Consider the following 26,725-nt stretch of genomic DNA (forward strand, 5'->3'; position numbering starts at 1 on the left):
TTAGATGTCCGGATGGTATTTATTTGCCAGGTAAAGAACATGGTTGCACAGAACAGTCAGCAGAACAGGATGAGACATTCCATTTTTCGGCAGTGAACATCTTTAATACAAAGTGTAAAAAAAATCAAAAATAACGGAATTAGAAGAAGAGGGAGGGGACTTAAAACCAAAGCTATAAACATTCTGTACATGAGGTGCTGTACAACACTTAAAGAGAAAAGTGTTGATCTTGCGTCGGTGCTGAAAAGGTGAAGCCCTCGCTGCCAGCTTCAGGTGCAAGACTGTAATCCTCAGTCTGCAGAAACAGGAGGAATAAATGTATAAAAACAGAATATGTCCCGATTCACAGACACAAAGCTTAGGAGCTTCAAGACCCGAAAAATGTATTTCTAAGGACCAAAAACAAGGCATTTTAACATAATTTCTACACTTCAGATGCGAGACTCTTAACCAAAACACAAAAGCTAATTTTCACCTTATTTGCATGTTACATGAAGGCTCAACTTCCTTTCCATTTCAAGCTCAGCACTGACATTGATAAGGTGCTTTGCCCTTTCTTTAGCAGTCTTCCACAAAATGTTAGACTATCGCCCACACCACGACATTGGTTGCTATTGCTGCCAAAGCATTCAACTATGCAAACAGCAGCTTGCAACGAGCTGCGCTGCGCTGTACTGTCAAGCCCACACTTGGAATGAACGCATGCCAAAAAACGCCACACAACAGGTACGGCGGTGTACTGTCCAATCTCGAATTGTAAGAACATTGCAGCGAACGGATGCCAAGAAAAGAAAATTTCCATTCTGCGGCACCAGCCCTAGCCTTGCTAGCAAAAGCTATACAAGGGGTGCGTGATGTACTATGTGCAGCAGCAACGCTCAGGCTTTCGCATTTCTTCAGTGAAGAATTCGCAATGCTTTTGCATTTCTTCATTCTGGAAATCTTGACAAGATCTCCAGCGCAGTGATGATCTCAGATAGTGGCGCCAAACTTCAGAACTATTTCAACAGTCTTCTTGCTTTGTAGCAGCGGTACAATTCCTCCAAGTTCAGTCGAGTCGCGACTGAAAATCTCGAAGGCTATCGACTCAATCGGCTTTGAAAATGACCGTGTGACAGGGGTATTTAACTTGTCAACGAGGCATACGTTACTGCGCCATAGCAGCCTTGTGTGTAGAAACTGAAAAGGACGCTGCTCTATGCTAAAAATGTCTAATTACTCTCTGGTGATTGTTTTCAGTAAGTCTTTCCAGTATACCACCAGTCGTCATCGTGGTTGCTGCTCACGGTTTCCAGCATCTGACTACATAAAACGGGTGCATGCACTGACTGAAAAATTCTCGGCTAAAATGTTCTACAGCATTTCTACCATAATCGCTATGGAACCGAACATTTTAGACAGCAATCTTTCCATTGAGCAAAAAAAAAAAAAATTGATGCGTAAATTCCAGTGTTCTGTCCCTCTAAGGGGGTTAGAGAGCTGAAGGCAATAAAGATCGAGGGAAGGGAAATGAAGTTTACATGTAAGGATTAAAGCGCAGTACGAAAAGCACATTATGTGCCAAGTATGTTTCATTAGTGACCTTTTGGGGCCTGTTTTGAACATGATTTCCTCATATGTTCGAAAAGTTCTCGAATTTTCAGTCTCAAAATAAAGAGGGTAAAGGGAAATTGGGGGCAATGCAAGGAACCAGCACTACTACACACCATGCTTGTGTGCCATGTGCTCACCTCATCGGAGAAGTACTCTTCAATGATGCTCAGGGAAACACGGTAGACCTCTGGGTTCTCGTGGTGCTGCAATGCTTCAATCTTGTCAAGTCCACCAGCCTCCTCAATCATTAGACAGACGCGCGCGCGTTCATTGAGACGGTCACCAGCCGCCAACAGGTTGCGAATGGCATCCAGGGCCACAAGGAGAGTCTTGGGATCTTGAGCAGAAAGCAGGTCACAGACCGGAGGAAGTACACCAGCTTGTAGCGCATACACCACCTAATGGTTGGACCCAGGGTTGAAAGAAATACAACAGCACACACTCATTAGCAATGTTTAGTATAGCGTATGGACTCTTTCGTACAATAAACGCCACCAAATTACGGGACGTTACTCAGTGTGTCGCATTGGCGCTTTTAGTTGACCATACGAATATATGAACGCAAGTTGCAGTGGCAATATCTAGTGTTCAAACAAGAAAACACAGTCATCCTTTGTTTTTTACTCAGAAGCCAAAACTAGCCATGTCGCACCGGGACATTAGTCAGTTATTTTGCTGCTGTTTAACACTGAGATAGGATAACACATTAGAAACTATTGATTTCAATTTGCGTCAAATTTTGTATTGTAATTATGGTGCGCATCGTTCAAAACTTCTGTTTACGGAAACGAGCTTGTAAGCAGTTAAGGCGATCCACCACATGGAGTTGCCATGCCAACAAAACAATGGGAATTGTCAGGCTTAGGGACTGCTCAGCCAGTGAGCAAAATAAAAAAAAAAGAAAGAAAAAACATATCGTATAAATCACAAACGGTCTGTGCTGAAGGTTACATGAGGCAAAGTGAAAGCTCCGTGTACCATTTATAGGCATGAGCGCGCCTGAAAAACACGCCAACGAAGAAATTCACACTGAAGTGGGCGACCTGGATGCTGCCACCTTGTCAACGCTATTTCCCCAACGTACGCGAGAGCCTGGCAAGATAAACTTAAATTTTCGCTTACGCAGGTCAATCGTACACAAGAGCTTGTCCATGGCTATCATATTAGCGCAAGTGCAGTGTGCATCACAATATTTTTGCCATGCGCTATTTCTCTGCGTGTGTTTGTGTACGCTGTACTAAATGTCTATATTACAATGCTCACACAAGAACACACATCTGCTGCGTCCAGAAGTGAATAATATCAACCTGCAAGCTAGCAATACATTTAGCCTCACTGGCACACAACAGTCATGGGAGGTATATAGCCCCATTGCAGCAGCCGCAGGGGGGGGGGGGGGGGGGGGGGGGGGGGGCTAAGAAAAAAAAAAAAAAAAAAAAGTCAAAATGCACTGCAGAATATATAGTGCCATTTTCCCTGACTTGGCAAATATTTGATGGTTTCCCTGACAATTCCCGGTTCCTAGACAACCTGCTGTTACTGGCCCACAGATCTATTGAAGCTCATTTCTATAGCTTGTACTAGCATTTTGTCACAATTTACTGTTCCTTACTCGCAGCTTTGCTTGGAGGTAATTAATCACAGGCTGCAAAAAAAAAAAAAAAAAATGAAGTGTTGCAAAAGTTCTGCTGGAGAAGGTAATGTGAGGTGTAATTACGGTACGAGAAAGGTTTCCCATTTACAAGATTCTTTGCTCTTTCATCGCTGTATAATAAAGACTAGTCACTTTTACTTTTGGCTATTTTCTTGTGCCTGACTGTTTCTCTTGGTGCCTGTAGCAAAGCTGTTCAGAGTGATGTTTTCATTATGAAGAACCACAAGACAAGTTGACTTTATGCCTGGCTTTTCATACTTGATTCCTTTACCTTGAACACATTGCATATAGTTATACATTCCCATATTTCAGTATATATGCATTAACAGCCTATGTGCCTACTGGAAACATCTAAATGTAAACGAACTAGTTTTTCTGTCTAACCATACCATAAGCACAAAGTACACAACAGCAAAATAGTTACAGGCTCTTTTCAACTTTTCTAAGTGGAAGAAATAATGGTTTCAGATTCTGAAGCTTCTGGAAGTTTCAAGAGATTCCATTAAAACAAAGCTTTCGTTTTAGTACTTCCCTTTTTTGACTGACAATGCAGCAATTAGCATCGGGAAATCAAGCATGGGAATTCAAACATGGAGAGCTTCTACAGTTGTATGTGAATGGCATAAAATGTCCCACACACTATGCTTGGTTAATTTTGTTTATGAGTGGGGTTTTCTTGCATGCACTGTATCCTTGGCAAGTGGATATGTCTCTCTGACTACCGGAATTGCTATGTCACTAGCAGATCCACGCCCTCAACATGAGTTAGTAGAGGTTTTTGGCCGTATATCCTTGGCTATATACATGTTGGGGTATGATTGATGCAGAATGAATACAGCAGTACCAAAAAAATGGAACTCATATGCCCTGCAGTTGCATTTTCGTAATACAACTCAAGTAAAAATCAAATGCTTGAGAAATATATTTATTTCATGATCCTCCTAATGTTATAAATGATTGACATTATAACGTTAACCATGATACAGTTCTCTGGCATCTTACCTACTGTTTTCGGAAAAAAAAAAAAAAATCTAGCACATATATGTGAACAAAGTCGGTTAGGCTGTCAAGAACATGTAGCTTAAAATAGCGAAGATTGTGCACACTTCTAAAGTTTTGAAGCACTGGTAAGTAATCTAGATCTTCTGAGGAATAGTACAACACGCTGTTATCGCATGTCACAATTCAGCTAAGCAACTAATGTGGTGTACCGGCCATGCTTGCAGGCAGCTGCAGTACACCGCAAGACAAGAAATCTTAGCTGCTCTGACTCTTTCGGGCAGTGGATCATAAACCGAGAAATGTTAGTAAAGGCTGCAAAAAAAAACGTGCACAATGTCCTCCAGGTATTTGCATGCTTTCAGCTCTTTGCCGTCGCCGCTAAAACTTGCGAGACAGTCCGTTCATATGTATCGCTAAATTGCGGCTGCTAGAGAAATACCTCTAAACATGTTTACCATAGTATATTTTATAGAAATATATAGTGACTGCATGATAACACCAATGACAAACGAACTTCAGCCGAATGAATGATGCAGGCTAAACTTCAGCCCGGACAGACAAACGTTGTAAAGGTTGCACTTCCAACGAGTTTTCACCGGTTTTCTTCAAATACGAAACGTTCAATAGGGTCACAATATGTGACAGATCATTACGACCTTTTCTACGACTTCATTCACGCGCTTATAAAACACGTGAAAAGTTTAAGGTTGTCGAGGCCAAGTTTCAAGCACAGCGCAACAGACGCATGTCTCGCAGAAAGGCCCGGAAGCCGGAACTACCCAGCGTGCTTTGCGTGTTCAGATTGGACGCCACTTATAAGAGAATGCTCGTAGTCATGCTGTCTCCCATAATGAGCACGCAATCGAACTGAAAATGGAACATGAGCACTGCCCGCCGCAGCTCGCTCCGACCCTGCAGTCGCGAACGGGGGAGAGGGTGCATTCACGGAGGCTCTGTTCCATTTGGTTTATTCAAAAGAGTTTCATCTCATGGCATTTGCTACCCTCGGTAACTATGGAAACGGAATGTTATAGCATCGCGAGCGCGTAGCGTGACCTGCAGCTGCGTTAGTGCCTAGCCACTGTATGTACCTGCGTCACAGTATGTTGTGAAATGGCATGGTTATAATGGTTATAGCTTAGAACTTTAGCATGGTCTGCTTCTGGGGGGCAGCATTGCGCACGCCTGCTACGTCGGCCCCAATCAGAGTGCCCGTCATATTGTTACGGAGTGCCTCACTGTAGTTGTCACTGTTCAGCGGTTTCGGTGCTACTTATATGGACGCCATTTCACAGTTGTGACAGACCATCATGCCCTGTGTTGGCTGGTAAACCTTCGTGATCCATCTGGTCGTCTGGCACGCTGGACCCTTCGTTTTCAGGAGTACGATTTCACTGTTTCGTACAAAAGTGGCCGCAAACACGCCGATGCAGACTGTCTTTCACGTCTACCCCTCCCTATGACCGAATAAGACTCCGCTGACTTCGATCACTATATCGCCTCTGTCATGACAGAGTTTCCAGACACCACAGATCTTGCCTGCGCGTGCACAAGATTGGCGCGTTGACAGTGGCAGATTGCGCTATGGCGTAACTCCCTTTTATTGACATAAAAACGAAACATGGGGAGCAGCAAAGCTCGCAATTTGTAAAGCAGTATCACTCAGTGGATCGGGTCACAATGACACTTCGTGGTGATTGTACGTGCCTCCTGCGATGTAAGCAATGGTCAATTTCGGTTCACAGTAGCCAAAACTATACTCAATGGCCATTTCCATTCGCTATAATTTGTGAAATTTCCCCACTATGCTTCAGGGGGTTCACGCAGGGCGCGAACAGACTTTCACAGCTACCTGAGGTGTGACCGTGACGTCCCGACAGTCATCATGGCTTCAAGCGAATGGCAGCCCAACACCGGTGACGTCAGCGGTGTCAGGAATACTTCGTTCATCACTACGCACCACCCCCTCTGCCCGCGAATTTGAAAAAATGCTGTTTTTAAAAATTAACAATAAAATGCTGCCTTTGTTCCAAGGAATTATACTTCGGTAGATTACTCAAAAGGACTTGTTCTACATACTGAACACGTTCATCAGGGGCCATACAAACCCCCTTCCTGTGGCCCTTAACAAATGCTGGTACTGCCATCAAAACATGCATTAGGATAGGAGATAAACTTTCTTTTAGCCTCATGAAACACTGCCTTGCACTTTATACTTTCCAAACCATTTATACCATGAACATGCAATGATTTACATCAAAATTTTTTTTAATTTAAGCTTTGCCCTGCACCTCAGAATGGGCAGCTTTGAAGAACACTGCTGTTAAACCCTACTTAAGATGCTATTCGAAGACACTTTTTTTAAGGGCTTTAGAGCAATGAAATTTTCTGTGCCTATAGAATTTCTTCTTTTTTCAAAACATCAATTTGATGATGTTTACGTAGCCTCAATAGTTCTTATTCAGTATCCCTGAAAAGTGGAAAACAATGGGAGTATTGTGCACACTTCTTTACATATTAATTTTTGCAAAGGAACATTGAAAGATAGCTTATTTCTACTCTAAAATAATTATAAACACCAAAAACTAGCCAGGATTTTCTTGTGAAAGCAGCCAGTAATAAAAAAAGAAAATTGTAAAGTTACAGTGCTTCTAATCTCTCTGCTTCTGATTAGTTAGCTCCAATTAGCATAATGATGTCTCAAGTATATCGAGATTACAAATAGATACCGGTGTGCCCAGTTTCTAGAAGTGCGAAAAAATGAGTGCACAAACTTTGAAAATTGCCAAAGAATGCAAAAGGAGAAAACAGGAATTAAAAGTTTCAAACATGTATTTACTGAAAATCAACTGAGTGTGCTTGAACCTTTCCCAAGATGGCCTGTCCTGCCAATGTTCAACACCACTAGAACTGGCCAGCACTGTACGTGAGACCCTCACGGTCCTTGCGGCTTGAGTCTTCAGCCCGAGCCCTTTTTGCCCTACTGCGACAGTTGGCTCGTGCCTCAGCAGTCCGGAGGGCAGACATCTTTTTTTATCTGCCTCTCATTTCTAGAGTCGGTGAGAACACCAAGCTCCTCTAACAGCCGCTCAAAACTTGCGTGCCCTTCACTGAACCACAGTACTGAAAGTGCTGTGGCCATCTCAATAACCGTCCGTGATGCAAACTTGGTTTTGGGGCACAGCAGCCAGATTCTGCTGTTGAGGCATTCTGCGTCTTGCCTTGGATGCAACGGGCCAAGAGCTTCACATCCGTCAGCCGCTTCTATACCAGCAGCCCTGCCTTCCCCTGGGCTTTCGTGAGGAGAGATGAGTGCTTGGGTGCTGGCTGGCCGAGGGCTTCAGCTCGCCTATGCTTGCACTAAGACTCCGGTCCCTTTGGGCAAAACTTGTGGCTGCCAGCCCCATCACTTGAGCAAGAGTGGCAATAACATGTCCATATGGCGGAATACATTTGCCGAGTGCTGCCTCGATTGCTGGTTACAGCTATCTGGTAGTACAGTTGAATCCCGCCACAACGAAATTTCCGCGACAACGAATAATTTTTTATTCCCCGCGAGTATCCTATAAGAATTAATGGCCTAAATTTCTCTGCACAACGAACCATTTTTGCAGAGCGTTTCCGCTTCAACGAAATTTTCGCGTTCAAAATCGAAACCGAAACTAGTTTTATTGGCGAGAAGTCCAAGTCAAATCCAAAGCCACATTAAGCATGAAATCACGTGATTGCAGTTCCGCCATTTTGGCTTTGTGTCGTGGTTGCGTTGTTCACTCGCTGCCTTTCTCTTCGACAACGACGAGTTTTCATCCGCAGGACACGATGGCAACGCAAGTGAAAAAACGCAAAACTCTTTCCCTTGAGCAAAAGCTCAAATAATCACCCAAGCAGAAAGCGGAAGGAAGAAAGCGGCAATTGCTGAAGACTTCGGAATTCCTGCAAGTTCGCTGTCAACGATTCTAGGCAATAAGGACAGCGTGAGAATGGCACTTGCTTCAGGCACATCCTCGAAGCACAAAAAGGTGACGCAGCCCCTCCATGAAGAGTTGGACAAAGCAGTGCATGCGTGGTTTGTGGAAGCACGAGCCAGCAACGTCCCCCTGTCCGGAAGCATCGTCCAGCAGAAAGCCTTGAACTATGCATGCCTACTTGGCATTGATGATTTTAAAGCCAGCATTGGCTGGCTAAACCGTTTCAAGGCCCGCCATAACATCGTTGGAAAAGTGTTGTGCGGCGAGTCAATGTCAGCAGACGTGGACGGAGCAGCTGCTTGGAAGGCGAGTAACATGGCCGGAATTTTAAGCAACTTCGCGCCTGCAGACATTTACAACGCCGACGAGACCGGGCTATTCTACGAGATGTTGCCGGCTAGGACGCTCGACTTCAAGGAGCAGCGCTGTCACGGCGGCAAACACAGCAAAAAACGCATCACAGTGCTGCTTTGCACAAACATGGATGGCTCGGACGAGCGTCCGCCGTTAGTCATAGGCAAAAGTGCCAAGCCGCGCTGTTTTAAGGGAACTCGTAGCCTACCTGTGCAGTACAAGGCGAACAACAAGTCATGGATGACCCGCGCTATTTTCACCGAGTGGATGATGGCATTCGACCGCGACATGAAGCGGCAGGGCCGTAAAGTTTGCTTGCTTTTGGACAATTGTTCAGCGCATCACTCCGACGAAGTCAAGCTCACTAACACGGAGCTGAGGTTTTTCCCTCCCAATTGCACGTCTGTCTTACAGCCTCTCGATCAGGGCGTGATTCTTAGCCTGAAGCGCGCTTACCGCGGGAGGTTAATTCAGCGGCTGCTTTTCAACACTGAAACCGGCCGAGACACGAAGGTGGACTTGTACGTGGCACTGCAGATTATGTCTGCTGCCTGGAGCACACTGGGGCGCTCAGTAATTGTGAACTGTTTCAGGCACGCCGGATTTGCCGAAGGTCGACCCGTACACTCTGCTGGCCTAACACCAGGCGTTACAGACGACGACGAAGAGGCGTCACCGGCTCCGGGGATCGCGGCCGCCTGGAAAACGCTGGGAGAAATAGGAACCGTGCCGCCTAATCTCGAGCTCGACGAATACATCGGCGCTGACGCTTGTGTTGTTGTTCACGAAGATGTGAGTGATGAGCAGATCATAAAAGCTGCCCGGAATGATAAGGACTCTTCCGATGAAGAAGACGACGACGTACAGGAAGCGCCGGCTGCGGCAACCGCCGTACAGGTGATGGACGCTTTTGATGTCATCAGGAATTTCGTTGCTGTCCGAGACGACGATGTTGCAATGGGTTTGCTGACCGAGTGCGAAAATCGCGTGACGGCGTTGCTCGCCGTGAAGCGTAAACGCCTTTGCTGCTGCTTGGGCAATTCTTTCTGCGTTTCACGTCAAATTTTTGCGATAACGAAGTTCCGCGAGAACGAATTTTTTTTCGTGCACCGTGAATTTCGTTATAGCGGGATTCAACTGTAATTCTGTAACTTCATCATAGCTGACTCCTTCAGCTTCTCTCCTCGTGGTAGTGGTGTTTTTAGTTGGCAGAGAACATTTGAGACATTTGGCAATATGGTTTGTGCAGTCCTCCTTTTCAATGTTTAGGGGACCATAAACCTGTGCAGCACAAACGGCAATGTATGCTTTACTATCTCCATCACTTAGAAAATTAGTGAAGCGGAGGGCTGTTTCGCAGCTACCACTGCCTTCACGTTTGTGGCGAAACCATAGCGCGACCTCCCGCAGTTGAAGCCTTGCTTCATACTGGGATCACCGCTTGCTGTAACTCGCCTTGCGTGTATGATGACGAGAGAACAGTCGCACGGTACGCGGCATTCTCGCAATGGAGTTCAAGGAAGGACAGTCCCTGGCATTTGCGCACCGGTTCCCACACAGCAAGTTGGCCTTCGCGACATGTTGGGCAGGCTGCACCGCTCACTAGTGCCGTCAGTGTAGCAATGTCCCACATTCCAATGCTTGCAGAGCCGTGGTCGCTTTCCTCTTTTTCGAAGAATGCGATCTTTTCTGAAGCACTGACAAAACTGAATGCTGTCTCGACCTCGTCGAATGGGTTGTCGTCGTTAGGCCTAGCAGATCGGGGGGGTCGGGAATGCTTCCTGCAAAAGTCGTTCTCCGCTTCGTCTTGCACCTACCTTTGAACTTGTGCTTCGTGCTGTACTTCTGGCCGCGAAAACTGCGCTTCTTGGAACTGGCCATTCCGGGGAAAAAAAAAAAAAAAATTGAGGAAAAAAGATGTAACGGCGAGTGACAGGTTTGCAACCTCGCGCGATGCTGACCCACTTCACCACAATAACTCCGCGCTGGTGCTGGCAGCGACCAATGTAAGCCTCGAGATCGCCACACGATAGTAGAGATGCTTGGATATTTTCTTTCCCAGATACAAAACTGGCAGCAGTTGCAGAAGCAAGAATAGGGCTAAGCTTAGCTACACAAGCGATTGCAATGGCGTGAGGTAAAGCATCCCCGAGACCTAGAGGCTCAAAGATGGACTTCTAGTGCAAACAAGGAAGCAGAATGTTAGATTACAAACACGATCAAAATCAAAAAGCCGAAAATCTTGGGTACAAACGCGATTTGGTACAAACGATCCTCAAGTCATTGCGAAGAACTCACTATGTCTCTCCACGAAGTCTCTCCGCAGGAACAGCCTTCGCATATTACCTTCACCACCTTGCAGCAAGCCACCAAAGAGAAGCCACCATGGTCTCGGAGAGCTGCTGCTTCCCAAGCTCATGCCATGCACTACTGGACTCTGCTCGCTCTTATGTTCGAAAATGACCACTAAATCTGGAAGAAAAACTAACTTTATGGATGGTTTTTTACCACCTACAATTACCAGCGCTGAACCAAGAAATCGTATCAACCGCGAACATTATCAACGAGGTTCAAAGTACTGGCACAGAATGTTCAACCAAATTCACACAGAAGGATGGGTTACAAGACCCATTCAATCCACAGTCAGGTGTAGCGATAGGCTGCCGCATGTATCAACTATGATCACGACTACCAGTCAGCAAAAACTCCCATCGCTTTGACGACCTGTGGGATGCGTAGTCGCAGGCTGCTGCTGTGCTTCGAAAGCTGCAGGGTTTTCAAAGGCTGTTTTTGGTCACAGCGCGATATTTTTTGTGCGAGTTTTACCATTTTTTTTCTTGCATGAAGTCTTTGGCAAGCTTCGAACAGAATAAACAATGAAAAGAAATTTAGTGGCCTCACTTGGACACCTCTAGCCAGAGCCAAAAAACCGGCAGCCATGGCAACAACTAAGAAATCACCTGATCAAGGGACCCGCCCGAGGTGAGGTTGGTGACAGCCCAAACAGCTTCCTTCTGGCTACGGGCATCGCCCGTGGCGAGCACCTCGATGAGGGGCTCGATGAGGCCTGCGTCCACCACGGCCTGAATCTGCTGCTCGGTGCCAGCAGTGATGTTGGAAACGGCCCAGGCAGCCTCCTTCTGCAGGTTGGCCTTCTGGTGACGCAGCAGGGCTCGCAGGGGCACCAGGGCACCCGCATCGAGCACCGTCTGCGTCTGGCTGTCGCTGCCTGTCACCACATTACCCAGGGCACGCAGTGCAGGCGTAATCACCGACACGGGCATCCCAAGCAGTTCCACCAACCGTGGGATCACGCCGGGCTGCTGCACAACTTCCTCAATCTGCTCGTTGGCACCGTCTGTCAGGTAGGACAGCGCCCAGCAAGCGTCTGCCACCACCTCACGGTCTGCACAGAAGACTCTGCACTCTCAGGATGGAAGACGAGAGCAGATTCCGGATAACAACAGTCTCGACTGATCTTCCCTCCTGGTGACATTATCTAACCTTTTCCCATGACACACAACTCAAGTGAAATGCGTCACAAATGTCGGCCATTGATGCTAGTTAGTCGTTGCCCACAGATGGCATGGCTTGTGGCCACATGGAAAATTTAAACGACTGAAATATTGCGTTTGAGGCTTTTTTTGTGGCTTCTTTATGCATTTTGAACCACAAGAAAAAAAATGATTTGTTATAACCAACTGAGTGTTCAATTTTGATTTTCCTTTTTACACAGATTGAACTCCAATAAAATAAGGCATTCCCCAGCCTAACTTTGCCTTCACTTCATACTATTTCATACAGTCGAAACGAAGCACTTGGGACCTGTAAAATTCTTCGTTATACACATCACATGGTTACAGAAGTCATGTTCAGAACAACAAAAGCTTTTTCAACATTAATTATTTACCATTCGAAGATTACATAATTTCGTAGGCTCCCAATTGGAACGGAGCAAAATCCGCCGCTACAGACACCGGCTTCTTCACAGTGTTAAAATGACGCGGAGAGGAGTGCACTTACAACTGATGCGTGGTCAAAGAAACACCTCTCACTCAGTGAGCATGCGCAAAGGAAATCAGCAGTGTCAGGACCGTAAAACCCAATGCAAACCATGACGTAGCTGTACTATCTGCGCAAGGAAGAAACCAAAACTATTCTGCGCAAGATAAAGGCGAAAATTGCATGAAAGCGATAACAAAGCAGCTGCCAGATGCCGAGGAACCTGTGTTCTTTTTCCAGCAAGAAAACTGAAGCAGAACTGACACACAAGTCAATACCAGCGGCGATTATGTTTGAGGCCTCTAATATTTCTCTATCTACTCTAACGCGCCCAATAATACGTTTTTGCAGTGCAGGGGAAGGTTTGAGTTATAACCAGACCTTAGCGAAACAGCATGTTCCCGCACCCATTTGATCTTCTTCACCATGTTTGTGCTTATTCAATGAGATTGCCACTGTTGGCTTCCTTGTCTACAGCTAACCACAGTTTACTACGACTGACTGCAACTCGTTATTCAGCGCAACATCCGGAAGGGAGCGCGAGGACCATTGTGCCTTTAGATTTGCTTTTTGCTAGCAGGCTACTCTGGCGCTGTTTGTCAAACATTTGGGTAGTTCTGCCCCAAGCACCCAAGCTGTGTACTCCGGACTGCAAAGCTGCAGGGGCCAGCAAGGCAAATGAAAAAGGATTTAACTCTACTGGTCATGAAATAGCATGCAATCGCATCGGCCGTCATCGCCCACAACCATATTCTAAGTTAGAAAGCCCAGACGGCCTTGGCTTAGCTCCTCTATGCTAACCCGAGAAGGAGAGCTAAGCCAGAAGGCATTCAAACACACCTAGCTGTGAATGATTCCCCTTTACCCCCAGCACAGCAGCAGTAGTGGAGCAGCATGTGATGCCACCTGTGGGGTGAGAGCTCTCCGAATGGCTGCGCTGCCAGTGATGTCACATATGGCGCATGTCTCTGATTGGCTCCTCTGTGCCGCAGCTTTGCTCTTCTCCTCTGCCCCGCCAGGGATCACAAAGGCCAAATCGGCTTCAGATATCTGATTTTTGCGAGAATGCAGGTAGTACTGCTACTGCAGTAAAAAAAGCGCAATACGATCGGTGTAGCGTAGAAAGCCCACATCTAGCAAGCGAGGTTTCACTGCTATGTGGGACGCAAGCAGCCCTGATCATGCACTGAGCATGTAGTTTAGGTGTTGTAGGCAGCACTTGGCCTTTTGTACAAGTTAAAGAAAAAAAAAAAAAGGAAAATAAAGCTGCTATATGTTCTCCCTTTGGCCATTCAGTGAGCATTCCTCTAAACCCTCCTACTGGGATCAAAGTCAGAATATGAACGCAGGTAAGGCTCAGCGAAGGGCCCCGGATGACATGGCCATTGAAGCTGACCTGTGTGGTGGATCAGCTGTGCCAGGGTAGGCAGGCATTCACGGATGGCCTCAAACGGTGGCGGAGGATTCTTGTTGCGACATAGATTGGAGAGGGACCATGTCACATTCCGTAGAAACTGGGCCTGCACAGGTAACCAGCTGGGTCAACAATGGCTGCTAGCAATGCAGATGCCCAGCGCACACACACAAGCACTACTGACAGGGGCATGCACACAGTTCTATCAAAGCACTCTCAAGGTTTCCCATTCGGGCAGTGTTTTGTGACTTCGGTAGAGTACCGAACTTTGGCTATATTGCTTGCTAATTTCGTTTGATAAAATGGCCGACCGTAAAACTGGTTCAACAGTAGAGAATTCGAGAGCCCTTAGTCACTAGGAAAGGTAACGAGCTTGTCACCTTCCTAGCGGCCTTTTTTTCATGGTCATTTCGCCACACTAGAGCTGATGCTGCAGCCAAGTTGGGAGCAATGAAGCCCGGCAATCTGACACAAATGCACGCATAAGCCTGATAGGTTCAGCTCATGCCACCAAAGGGTCGTTTATATATTAAGCTCAGGTGTCGCAATTTTATTTATCTTATAACACCATTCATTTAGCTGCATTTTGATATATATTTACTATAAAAGCTCTGTGCGCAAGATTACTTCACTGCAAATTACTTTCTAGTGCCTATTAGAATTGCCTGTTTGTCTGCGGTCCAACAAGAGTTTTAATACCAAAGAAACAAAGATAGTCATCCCAAATCTGCAGCACTAGTAAGGGAGACAATTTAGCACATTTTGTATATTCTGGCATTTTTTTTGGTGTGGATTGTTACTTTCATATTCTAGCATTTCCAACTTTGTAAGCTGTTTTTTCATAAGCATATTAAGAGTTCAGTTTTTTTTTAAATTTATATGTGTGTGAAAGCCCATTTATTCAGCTGTAATTTGATGCATGTTTTACCAGGATAGTGCAAAAATTTCCTTTTATTAAAATTAATTTCTAGTACTTATCAGAATTTCCTGCTTTTTCTGCAGTCCTGAAACGATTAAAAAATTTCTGCGCCACATTCTAAGCACATACTTCATTTACCTGAATGTACTACAACAGAGACTAAAAATAAAAAGGCACAGGCTCAGCCACAGTATAAGAAAAATAAAATAAAAATAACAGCATTCGGCAGCTGAAAAACAACATTCTCAATGGCAGCATCAGACAGCCTGTTAAGAAAACCATATGCTCACACCTTATTTTTTTAGCCGAAATTGCTGCAACAAGTCAGCCAAACTTGTTACCACACACAGCTACAGTTGCCAACTGATCTTTCAGACATGGTAGAACCTGATAAATGGTCTGGATAATCGCACTGTCCTAAATATTTGTGAAATTAAATATCCCTTTGACACAAAAAATTGCCCCAAAATTTTATGAACCTCACGGCTTCCTGTGCTCCAATTCTTGCAAGCTAAAATATTGGATTGTATCTCATCGCCTTCCATCTAACCGCACACAGCTGTTATGGGATTAGCTCCACACATGGAAAGTTAACTGAAACAGAAGGCGCAAAACTGCTACATTATTTTGCGTCATTCTGAACAGACAAAAGACATATTCGGCAGATTCTAGCATTGCATGAGCTAGCTCAGTTACCACCAGCATTTCTATTTTCAGCTTGTCCATCAGATCAGTTCGTATATCGCATTTACCTGAACATTGCACAACAAAAATCTTAATGAAATGACGAGTTTTACCAGCAGGAAACAGGTTTTGAATAATATCGATTGCACGATGGTGCATGAAGTGACTGCTTTTATATATGGCGGACAGGCATACTGACCGGCGCATCTGGGCGTGCGAGTGCCAGCAGGGGCTTGAGGATGCCCGCCTGGAGGACAAGGTCCCGCAGAGCTGGGCCATCGCCCGCAATGTTGCCCAGCGCCCACACAGCCTGCTCACACACGTTGACGTGCGATGAGCCCAGCAGTCGCACAAACAGCGGCACTGCACCGGCCCGGACGACTGTGTCCGTCTGCTCGGCCGTTCCCGAGGCTATGTTGGTCAGTGCCCATGCGGCTTCAAACTGCAGGGATGGGCTGCAGGCAGTACGTGCACCAAAGGGAAGCACAGAAGCACCTGTACCATATGCTTGCACAAACAGTGCAGCAGACCACAGAGCTTCTCAAAAATACCTAAAGTTTCTAAAATGTGCGCTTCTATGCATGTGCTTCAAAAGCAACTCATCCATCGAGGGACTGCGAGGGACTGCCAGGAAGATGAAGTTTCATATCTGGCTATGCTAGCTTCATCATCCTTAGTGTCATGTTATCATCGCTGTGCTGTGGCATGGTCAACAGATCTAGCCACCTCTATCCACCACTGTTGCAATGCTCTCCACTGTGTTAGTTTAGTCAGATTACGGGGTTTAACGTCCCAAAGCAACTCACTCAGGCTATGAGACACGCTGTAGTGGAGGACTCCGAAAAATTCGGCTACCTGGGCTTCTTTAACGTGCACTGATATACAGCCCATGGGCGCCTTGACTTTAGTCTCCATGAAAAAGCGGCAGCAGCAGACGGGATTATATCTCGCATTCTTGGGAACAGTCGTCAAGTGCCCCAACCACTGCACCACCGGAGCGGGGTTTCTGCACTGTGCGCATATTAAATTATCTGAAGTGATTTTCTAATGCTAAGCGAATGTCTGGCATCAAGTTTATATAATGGTTAACAATGCATTTTGAAGTCTTCCCAGTACGAATGAACAGATGTTTTCGGTCCAACACTAGCAGAGCCAAATACAAAACCAACACTCCCTATCATTCCTGTGGTGGATGAAGTGTCGTCACTACTCCTTTCTCTAGGTATGTACAGGTGTGGACATGAGAAAATAGAGCACACTACTTATGACTTTTCTAATATAAATGAGGAAAATGTTTGCCTATAAGAAAGTGCATTAAAAATTACTACACACATGCACATACCACATTGCACACCTGCTTATTTGATGAGCTCAAAAATGGTACTTATATGCACCAATAAAGGGGCAGGAACTTCTTGCAAAAAGCTGTGCTGTTTGTGTGACGTCGTGGAAAAGTATAGGCAACTGCCCAAAAGAAGAAACAGCGCACACACACAAAAAAAATCAGCCGATAGTGCGTCAGAAACGGCACTACTAAGCAATCTGCAAAGTCAAAATGCACTGTACAAGTCAAAACAAATGGCAGTAAAGAATTACGAAATGCAAGGATACAATTAGGGGAAGCTCACTTTCAATGACAGGCATAATTTTTCTTATTCAGAAACACCCAAAAAGAAGAATGAGGACATGTTAAAGTTTTAAACAGAGCATGCACTGCCGACTGCCAAGTACAATCGGCCGAATTTTCGGACGTCCAAATTTTCAGACATGCCCGATATTCCGGACGTCTTTGCGGCACTGCCACGAGCCCCATAGAATCGATGTATAAGGGCATCTGAAATTTCGGACGCTCGAACCCATCATCATCATCATCAGCCTGATTATACCCACTGCAGGGCGAAGGCCTCTCCCATATTTCTCCACTTAACCCGGTTCTGCGCTAGCTGCATCCACTTGACCAACTTCTTAATCTCATCCGCCCACCTAAATTTCTGCCGCCCCCTGCTACGCTTTCCTTCCCTTGGAATCCAGTTTGTTACCCTCAGCGACCATTGGTTATCCTCTCTTCGCACTACATGTCCTGCCCATGCCCATTTCTTCTTAATTTCCACTAGAATGTCGGTAACTTGAGTTATTTCTCTGACCCACTCTGCACGCTTTCTATCTCTTAACGCTCGAACCCCCCGCCATCCAATTTTTCGGACTTTTTGATGCGACAGAAGGTCTGAAACAGCAACTGCATCATACAAAGCCGCCATTTTGGCTATTACCCAGTCTGTGTACCATGTCACAGCTTTGAACAACTAGCCGTACTATATAGCCGTACCTAGCTGTCACACACTGATTTGGTCTGGCCACGCTGGCTATGTTTACCAGCGCCTCTTCCGGAGTTAACGGAAGCGCCGTGTCGACGCTGCGACCGTTTCGCCTTTTCATTGCGCAGACTCATCGCATACCACATAGTGTTTTTTCGCTACGCTGGTGCATGGTTTTGCTACGTATTGTCAAGTGTGCTCTGCGACGCTAGGCCTAGGTGCTTCGACACTTCGTAACAAGAGGATTTTGCTTGCCCGCGATGGCCCCCACTCCGTCTCGTCGTCCTCGCCGATAGCATCGAAGCGTGGAAAACAGTACCGTCGGTTAACGATGGAGAAGAAAGCCGCCATTACTAAACAAGTAATGAGCGGCCGATCACAGGCTGACGTGGGTAAGGAGTTCGGCATTTCAAAGCAGTCTCGGATTTTCTCAAGAACAAGGGCAAGATCCTGGAAGTGGCCGAAAAACCATCTGGTTCCAAAAAAAAAAAAGTGCAAGCCAAGGTGTTCACCCAAAGCTTGAGGAAGCCCTCATCGTGTGGCTTAATTCAATCACTGCAAAGCGGTTGCCGGTCTCGGGCAGCGTCTTGAAAGAAAAAGCGGAAACTCTTGCGCTTCAAATGGGCATTGACGATTTTAAGTTTAGTGATGTGTGGCTGAGAAACTTTAAACATCGGAATGACCTCAAGTTCAAGGTGTGCGGTGAGAGCGGCGCCGTCGACAATGCAGTTATTGAGTAGTACCGCAACGGAAAACTGCTGTCTTTGTTGCAGCAGTTCTCTGCTGACAATGTTTTCAACTGCGACGAAACTGGCTTATTTTATAAGATGTTGCCGGACAGAACGCTTGCTTTTGCTGGTGACCCATGCCCCGGTGACAAGCACAGTAAAGAGCGGCTGACCGTTCTCGTCGGCAGCAACATGTCTGGCAGCGAGAAGCTTCCCTTGCTTGTAATTGGGAAGCCGAAGAACCCCCGGTGCTTTAAAGGGTCATCGCTGCCAGTGTTGTACGAAGCCAACAAAAAGGCATGGGTCACTCAGCAGTTGTTTTGAACGGCTCTTTTTCATGCTTTGGTGTTTTGGAAGCCTAATACCTCGTCCTTGAATGTTTTGTTCCCAGAAATATTCGTAAAGTGGTACGTCTTTTTCATGTATTCGTTTTGTCGGACTGCCTGATTTTTCTGATGTTTTTGCGTTCCCTAGAGGATCCGAAAAATCGGTCGCTGACTGTACTGAAGTCTTAACACAGAAAACTATGTGGAAACTAAAATTGGAGCCAACACCAATTGTGTGATGCTCCTCAAGAAGCTCAAAGAACATTACCGATCTAATATATAGTTTTACTTCGACTGCCTCAAAGATGATACAGATAAAAAAATTCACACGTCAGCTAACCACAATGCGCCTAAAAAGAAAAAAGAAAAAGCAAGGATAAGAAAAAGAAACGTGGAAGACCTTGTACAACTTTTAAAAAGGTCATGGACAATTTAGCATGATCACACCAAATGTAAATTAGTTGAGCTAGCATTTTGGTTTCGGTTCGAGGCTTCATTTGCAAGATCAAGCAGCCTTCAGACAAAAATATGTGAATTCAATAAGAGATAGCTTTAGCTGCAGCACAGTATAAAATAGAAGTGTATTTTTGATCCACTGCGCACGCATAGAGGTTGATGAAGATGACATGAAAAGCGCAATGGGAGAGACTGGCAGTTAAACACGCAGGATGTTCAGTTGCGGCGATGACATATGTAGCAGTCTAATGCAGTGGCCAGTGGATCTGATCTGCTTGGGCCACTCATTGGCAGGTGGTAGCTGGCAGGCAGTAGTTGAGGCTAAAATAATTAGCAACCAGCAAGGATCAAACATTGGCAAAACCAACAAATGCCAGCTCTAATGCTGGCTCATTAAAACGAAGAGGCCCCATTCGAAATAATCTGAAATGGTCTGGCAGCAGACTCACGTTGCATCCTTGGAAAGGGCATCCACCAGGATGGGCACCACACCAGCTTGGATCATAGCATCAATGGGTGGGTGCCGTTCCCGCGACAGCACCTTGCGCACAGCCTGCGTCGCACCCAGCTGCACCTCCGGGTCAGGGCTGGTCAGGCCGGCCACCATCTCCTCTAGGGAGTTGAATGCACCCTGTGCCACAGATGATGCCCACATGCAACACGCTCAGGCTACACTAAGGCATGGAACGAATTATGGGGTTTAATCCTGTAGCACATGGTACATCGCAATCGATAGAGACAGAAGTGATAGATGTCGTGTTTGCATGAGCTTACAAAAATCCTTGCAACGCTGTACAAACAAACCATTTTCTCATCTTTATGACCGAAAAGTCCAGGTGCCAGCTATCAGAGTCAGAAGGCATGCTAAAAATGCTAACCCAACAAAACCACACAAAGTTTCAATGATGTACTACTGCAGCACCAAAGATGATAGATTTTTCATATTTTGTTCACTGTGCCTGAACGTATGCATGTGCAGTGGTTTTATTCTTATACACTAAAAAACTAGCCTGCTACTCACTTTATTTTTATAGCAGTTGGGTTCTTAAGATACCGACTAGTCGTTCATATTTCTATAATGCAGGAGGAGCCGGTTGCATAATGAAATCTTGAGAAATTCAGGATTTTTGCCATACCTTTTCATTGCCTGACACAACACTAAAAAGTGTCCGATGCTGTCCCTTTTTAGTGTTTTGTTAGCACAGCACTAAGTCAAGATGAACAGGGGTGAAAGCAGGCTTGAGCATTTTGGAGGAGCTTTGGGAGCAGTAGTAGAGCCATTTTGGAGCAGCTTTGCAGCAACGAAATGAGTTTTGGAGCACGTTTCCAAGGTGAAACGCCTTTGAAAATTGCAGTTTTCTTTTTCTGAAATACGAAATCTCCAATCAGATTCCTTTTTATGCAATTTCAATGTCTTTCCAACTTTGCACTTATCTCAGGCATGACAAATGGCCAAAGCATGTAAAGATACAATATAACACAGGATGACCTTACCAAAAACTTGGAACAGACTAACAGCAAACGTAACGCTTGCTGGTGTGCTTCATAACTGAACATCTTGTCTGACCTAATGCGTTTACCTATTTGGCTAGATAGATTCAAATCTTTCATTCTTTAGACCACAATAATGCGCCTTGACAAGCTTGGCGCTAGTGCCGCTTCCATGCTTTTTGCCTAACATGGGATTGCAGACTGCAGTACGACCCCGATTTTCTTATCCGTTTGTAAATATGGCGGAGGTCTACAGGGGTGGTGGCAGGCTCGCGCATTTTGAAACTTTGGGATATATATAGATGGCATTGAAGGGTAACCTTTCCATCCTACAGCTTTTTTACTTCCCTGCCTCCTGCATGTAGTTCATCATTCTTTGCTTCTGCAATGCTGGGGCTTATTTTTAACATTCTGGCGATAGACCTCATATGCCTTTCTAACACTCTTGAGAAGCTTCCTATTGACTGACAGCTTTGGCGTACCAACGCTTCAAGTATGGTTTTGTCTGCCATAGGCCTGGCAAGCTTGTCGCTGAAAAAGGGGCTCGATGGTGAAGTACCTGCTTGTTTTCACAGCAAAACCATTAGAATAACTCGTGCAGTTTTTGCAGTCGGACAAGTTTCCTTCCTAACGGCTCACAGTAGTTTGCGCTACCTGCTTCGCTTGCTTACCTCACTTCTCTTCACCAGTGATTCAAAAGGCTGAGAGGAGGTGCTACGTCACATGCACAGTGCATTTTTTTTTCCGCAATTATCTCCAATCGTCGATGGCTCCTATTAAACTTACTTGCGAACAAGTATTTATTATGTTCCATGCTTTCTTCCTTTACAAAACTTTAATTTGTATTAAGCCCAGTGCAAGATGCCTTATGTCTTTGCCCATGGTGCTGTGACATTTTTCCCGTGCTCTGCTAAATCTGAAGGCAGAACATCAAAACAGCCAGTTTGGAGCACTTTTGGGGCAATATTGCGTTTTGGAGCAGGGAAAGCAGTTTGGAGCAGAATGAAGCAATTGGAGCAGCACTTCCACCCCTGGATGAATGAAGACCGACTAGCTGAGTGTAAAGGTTTGCTAACATGCACTGCATGGCAGAAATCGTGGCACAATGAGCAAAAAAAAAAAAAAAAAAAAAAAAAAAAAAAAAAAAAAAAAAAAAAAAATCCCAAAGGCCTTACACAAGTGGTGTGAAAAAAAAAAGAAAAAAAGGAATCCGTCATTGGTGCTGAGTAAGAAGAGAAATCAGGGGAAATTTAACCTCTGCCTTTAAAGGTACAAGGCTACAGCTTTAAAATTGTTACCAACAGCAGTTCCACCTGACCTCATACACACTGACATCTCTGTCTTTCACAATCGTTATAGACCACATGACATGCACCAAATGTCTCCATGCAACCATTACTGCGTGGGCACTTTCCTGCAATGTACGATGGTCCTACTTCTGGGTCCACATCTACGAAGATATTGTCATGTCCGTGCATAGCCGATCCCAGCTGCCAATTGTCTCGCCCTCCCTCGCCCACTCGCCTAGCACTGCTCGAACAGGTGCATCTTGGTATTATTTGGCCATGAATGACATATACACTGGCAAAGCCAATGACCACTAGATCTTGTGCAACACAGAGCCCTTAAGCTGCCTCTTCAATCTTTATTTTGCCCATTATCCCAATTTCTGTTCGTGCTCACCACAAACTTACTTCTTCCACTAAGTACAATAAGAGCCAAAAATTGGGCAGGGCAAAAGCGGTAGCCATGAACATGCCGCGGCAGGGCTCACCTGCTGAGGCTATCTTCTTACCCACTCCGCCTATCAATGAGCTCACAACTTGATCTTCCTTACCTTGGGCGACTCCATGATCCCTTTCTTCACCCAGACCCAGCTGGACACACTTGCCACAACTTTTAACAGCCTTACATAACCACACCCACCAATAAACTTTGTCACCGGGCTGTTTCATCCTTTTCGCAGTCTCCTTTCCCTTCACCGCGGCCGACAGGTGGCTCGCCTCTGCAGTATAGTCCAGAGGCGCTGGCTTCTAACTAGGTTACTTTCCCACATCCGTCGTCCCCCTGCCTACTCCTTCCCCGCCGGAGGCTACTAACCTAGGTACACTTCTTCTCCCAGACAACATCATGCATGCTGGCCACCGACACCTTGCTGCCTCTCATAATAATGGAGCCACATTCACAGATGCCTCTTATCTGGCTCATCGCGGCTCTGGAAGACAGGTCCTCTTTCATCCTCTGCTCTGTACCTCTGTAACTCACACTAGCGGCCCCTTCCTCCACCCTCTGGACATTATCTCACTTGAGGTTTTCCATCCTCTTCCACCTGAGCCTCATATCATCTACACTGGCTCCTAGGCGGCTATATATGCTATTCAATCTAAAAACCTTCCACCTCTACTTTCCACGGAGCTCGAGGCCGCACTTGCTTTGTTGCAGCCTTGGCCCATCTTCCTCCGGTGGATCCCTGAACACTAGAGGATTGCTGCCAATGAGTTGGCTAACCAGCTTGCCTGAGAAACTCTGAACTGGACACCTTTCATCTTCTGGTGGGTTGAGATTATCTCTCAGCGCAGCCATCAAAGAATACTGCAATGCTGCCCACCTAGACCGGAAAGACTAATGTCCTTCAACATATACAGCTAAAGACAGTTATCACACCTGCACGGCTATATCTCTTGATATCCGAACTGCCCTGCCCCTTATGCAAACCTTTCCCACTGCCTATTTGCAGTGTAGTCAGGTTTCTTTCCCACCCCCTCCCATACTATTGGAACCTGGCTGGACTGACTAGCTGTTGAGGGTGAGGAACAACAGCATCTGCTCATCCAGCAGGCCATCGAAGTATAAGGCACATAAGTGTTGTGCTTCAACAAAGCCTTCAACTACTACTACTGAAGCCACGTCTACACAGCTACAAGCTGTTTCCCTACACACAGCATATCATGGGAACATGAAAGGTCAGGAGCACGGGTGCTAGTTCACATTCTTTGTTAGCTCATTTACTGCAAGATGCAATGAAATGTTGCTGGGTGCTGCACTTTCATTTTCAGATCCACAAGTGTGGACCATGCAGCGGCCATGGCAGCTCTCGCAATGGCCAAAAAGGCAAATTCACGATACAGACTGCCGGCCCGCGGGTCACCAACACTTGTTCACATGTCACTGCAAACTAGTCTGCGCTCTGATGCCTGCAAACGGAATCCGCCAACTAAAAAAGCAGACGACACAATGGACAAACCAAAGCTTTTCAACTACTTTAAAGCGACTGGCAACGCCGAGAAGCTGGAAAGGGAAGAAGATGACCTTTCATCTGCACACACCTTAGGCTTACCAACTGTGCATGTCAAGCTTCCCCCCTTTACCCCATCCTGAATCATCAACAAACTAAGGAGCATGAGCTTAAAGGCCCGTCACCTACTGTCCTACAATTGTGACAGCCACAAGCTGCACACCTGGGGCAGCCGAAACATTGGGAAGAGAGGGCTGGTTGCCACACCTAGTGGCAACAACTTCGCAGCCCACCAATGAGTACCACTGGAGAAAAGGTATTTCTCATGTGACCAGCCTGCGGGACCTACAGCGTGCTTCAGGTAATTGTGAAGTGTGAACACAATGCATGGCCCACAGACTGACAGTTCCTCGTGTTACAGTCCGAAGAGAATTTCTTCTATGCAAGGCCTACCACTATCACACCTGTGCTCTTGATGTATGCTGGCAATCTTGCAAGTCAAGCAGTGAGCTCTGTTTAGAAATGCGACAATTTTTAATCATGTGTTAATGGGAGCAAGAAAATGGATGATTTTTTAATATTTGTTTGGGAATTTGAGCAGAAATGTGTAGTACACAACTCAAATCAAACGAGATTCCGTTCACAAACTATTCGTCGATAGAAGTAAAGTTCAATTTGTCCTCAGTGTCTCTTTAAAGGTCTATTCACACTTGCGACTCGCGAAGGACGCGCGACCGGCAGTCGCATGCAATCGGAGAGCAACCGATGTTCACACTTGCGAATGCGACTTGGGTTGCTTTCCATATCGTGTCTACCTTGACTGTTCACCACATAGAGTAAAGCTAACTTACGTTCACGTCAGCTGAACCGCTGATTGGTTTAACGGTTTGCGACTGGAAATCGAGCAGTGCCCGAACAACCCGCGGCAGTCGCTTTTCGACCAAAACGGTCGCACGACCTGTAAGAGTCGCAAGTGTGAACGAGCCTTAAGGCCCCATAACTGAATTACCTATTCAACAAGTATTTTAAATATGAAGCAAATGGCTTGAATATAAAGCTGGCAAAAAAAACAACTAACTAATGAGAAATGTCAAATGTATATATCGCAACAGCAAATTAATATGTTTCCTAGCAGACCTCAAAGTAGCCACGGGTAATAATAGCCAGTTCGCCTTCAGCATCACTGTGTTGCGCCTTTCAAGCAGTTTTGTTTCCTAAACGCTACTTTGAACACACATCTTACCATTCAATCCGCCATTGAAACTCGCTTCGATTCATTGAGGGTTGGTTCAAAGCGGAGCAGGAGCGTTTAATTGCCAGCAAGAACTGACTCAGAAGAATGCAGCGCAGTAGTGACAGGGTCAAGAAAGACTGACGCACACTGCAATCGCACTTGAAGAATTGGCAGTGTTTTTTAAAGGGAATGGATATGTGATTAATTAAGAGCGGTAAGTATATACAGATCTAGTCACCACACTCGTTTTCGATTTTTGTCAAATTTCACGCATCGGCTAGCCTGGGGGTCACCGCGTAACACGAAAATGAACATCAAAAATTTAACGGGTGGCGAAGGCAAGGGGAATTTGACAGCGGCAGTGCGCGAGCCGAGCAGGGAGGAATGCAACGAGCAGTCAACACAATAAACACCACTATACCTTGTTCTGTTCTTGCAGGGGGCTGACAGGATCCTCGCTAAAGCTGACATTGCGTCGTTTGAGGATCTGTTCATCCTTGCGCTGCTTGCGCAATTCCACGCTCACTTCATTTCTACGCCGGCGCATTTCCTGCAACCCAGAACGGCAGCAGTTATTAACCCTGCTGCTTGTCACCACAAAGATGCAATCTTACCTGCTGGTCTTTGCCTTTGTTCTTGAAGTTCACAATTCGGTTCTGGGTCGGCATGGTTAGCCTGCGCAGTAAATAAGCTGGTCGTCACCACGTTAGCCACACATGCCAGCCGCACGGCAGCAATGTATCACGAGGTCTGCTGACGGGTGCCAAACAACAATCTCAAACAAATTTTACGAGGTTCAAGCCCAGCCACAACTACAGCGACGCTCCTGCAACCAAGTAATATGTTCTTGTTCAAATCCACTCTAGGTCACAAAAAAATGGTTCACGTACCAGCACACCCCAGGGCTCTACGCACGTTTCATGCGTTAACCCTAAAGGCGGCCTACGGCAACAATCTTTGGGTAGCAAAACGGCTGATACATACGGACTTGGATTGTGCTCCGGGTGTAGATAACAACACGAAGAAACCCTTTAAGAAAATCGTCTGGTGTTGAAGGTCTGCGCGCCAATATCGCAAGACGGCTTGGTGGTAAAAACGGGCGAGAATTCAAACACCAGCAGAGCAGCAGCTCAACGACAGCCGCTCTCTGATTGGCGGACACGCAGAACCGACGACCCGAGCGCCAGAGCGCCTTTTCTTACGTCAGCTGTCGAACTCTTTATTTACTTCAATGATAAACGACTCTATTTAGTATTTTATTTTCAACTTGTCGCGCCACCTGTAGACAAAACAAATACATTACAACGCTTATTGTTTAATAAGTAGTGTTGGTTTGCCACGTTTATCCCA

At 45.9% G+C, this 26,725-nt stretch overlaps 1 protein-coding gene across 1 annotated transcript; it reads right to left on the reverse strand.

Moving 5' to 3' along the window:
* On the reverse strand, positions 1 to 26,599 carry LOC146207229 (importin subunit alpha-5-like). Its single transcript, XM_084576694.1, has 9 exons — positions 26,360 to 26,599; positions 25,990 to 26,050; positions 25,797 to 25,925; positions 19,865 to 20,046; positions 15,790 to 16,045; positions 13,970 to 14,093; positions 11,532 to 11,977; positions 1,731 to 1,991; positions 1 to 295 (listed from the first exon to the last, which is right to left on the reverse strand). The coding sequence occupies exons 2-9, from the start codon at positions 26,041 to 26,043 to the stop codon at positions 209 to 211; spliced, it is 1,539 nt and encodes a 512-aa protein (XP_084432820.1). The 5' UTR covers positions 26,044 to 26,050; positions 26,360 to 26,599; the 3' UTR covers positions 1 to 208.
* Between the last annotated feature and the right edge of the window lie 126 nt (positions 26,600 to 26,725).

The sequence above is a fragment of the Amblyomma maculatum genome, chromosome 1, assembly GCF_055883805.1.
Source record: "Amblyomma maculatum isolate TAMU_Amacu chromosome 1, ASM5588380v1, whole genome shotgun sequence".
Taxonomy (NCBI): Eukaryota; Metazoa; Arthropoda; class Arachnida; order Ixodida; family Ixodidae; genus Amblyomma; species Amblyomma maculatum.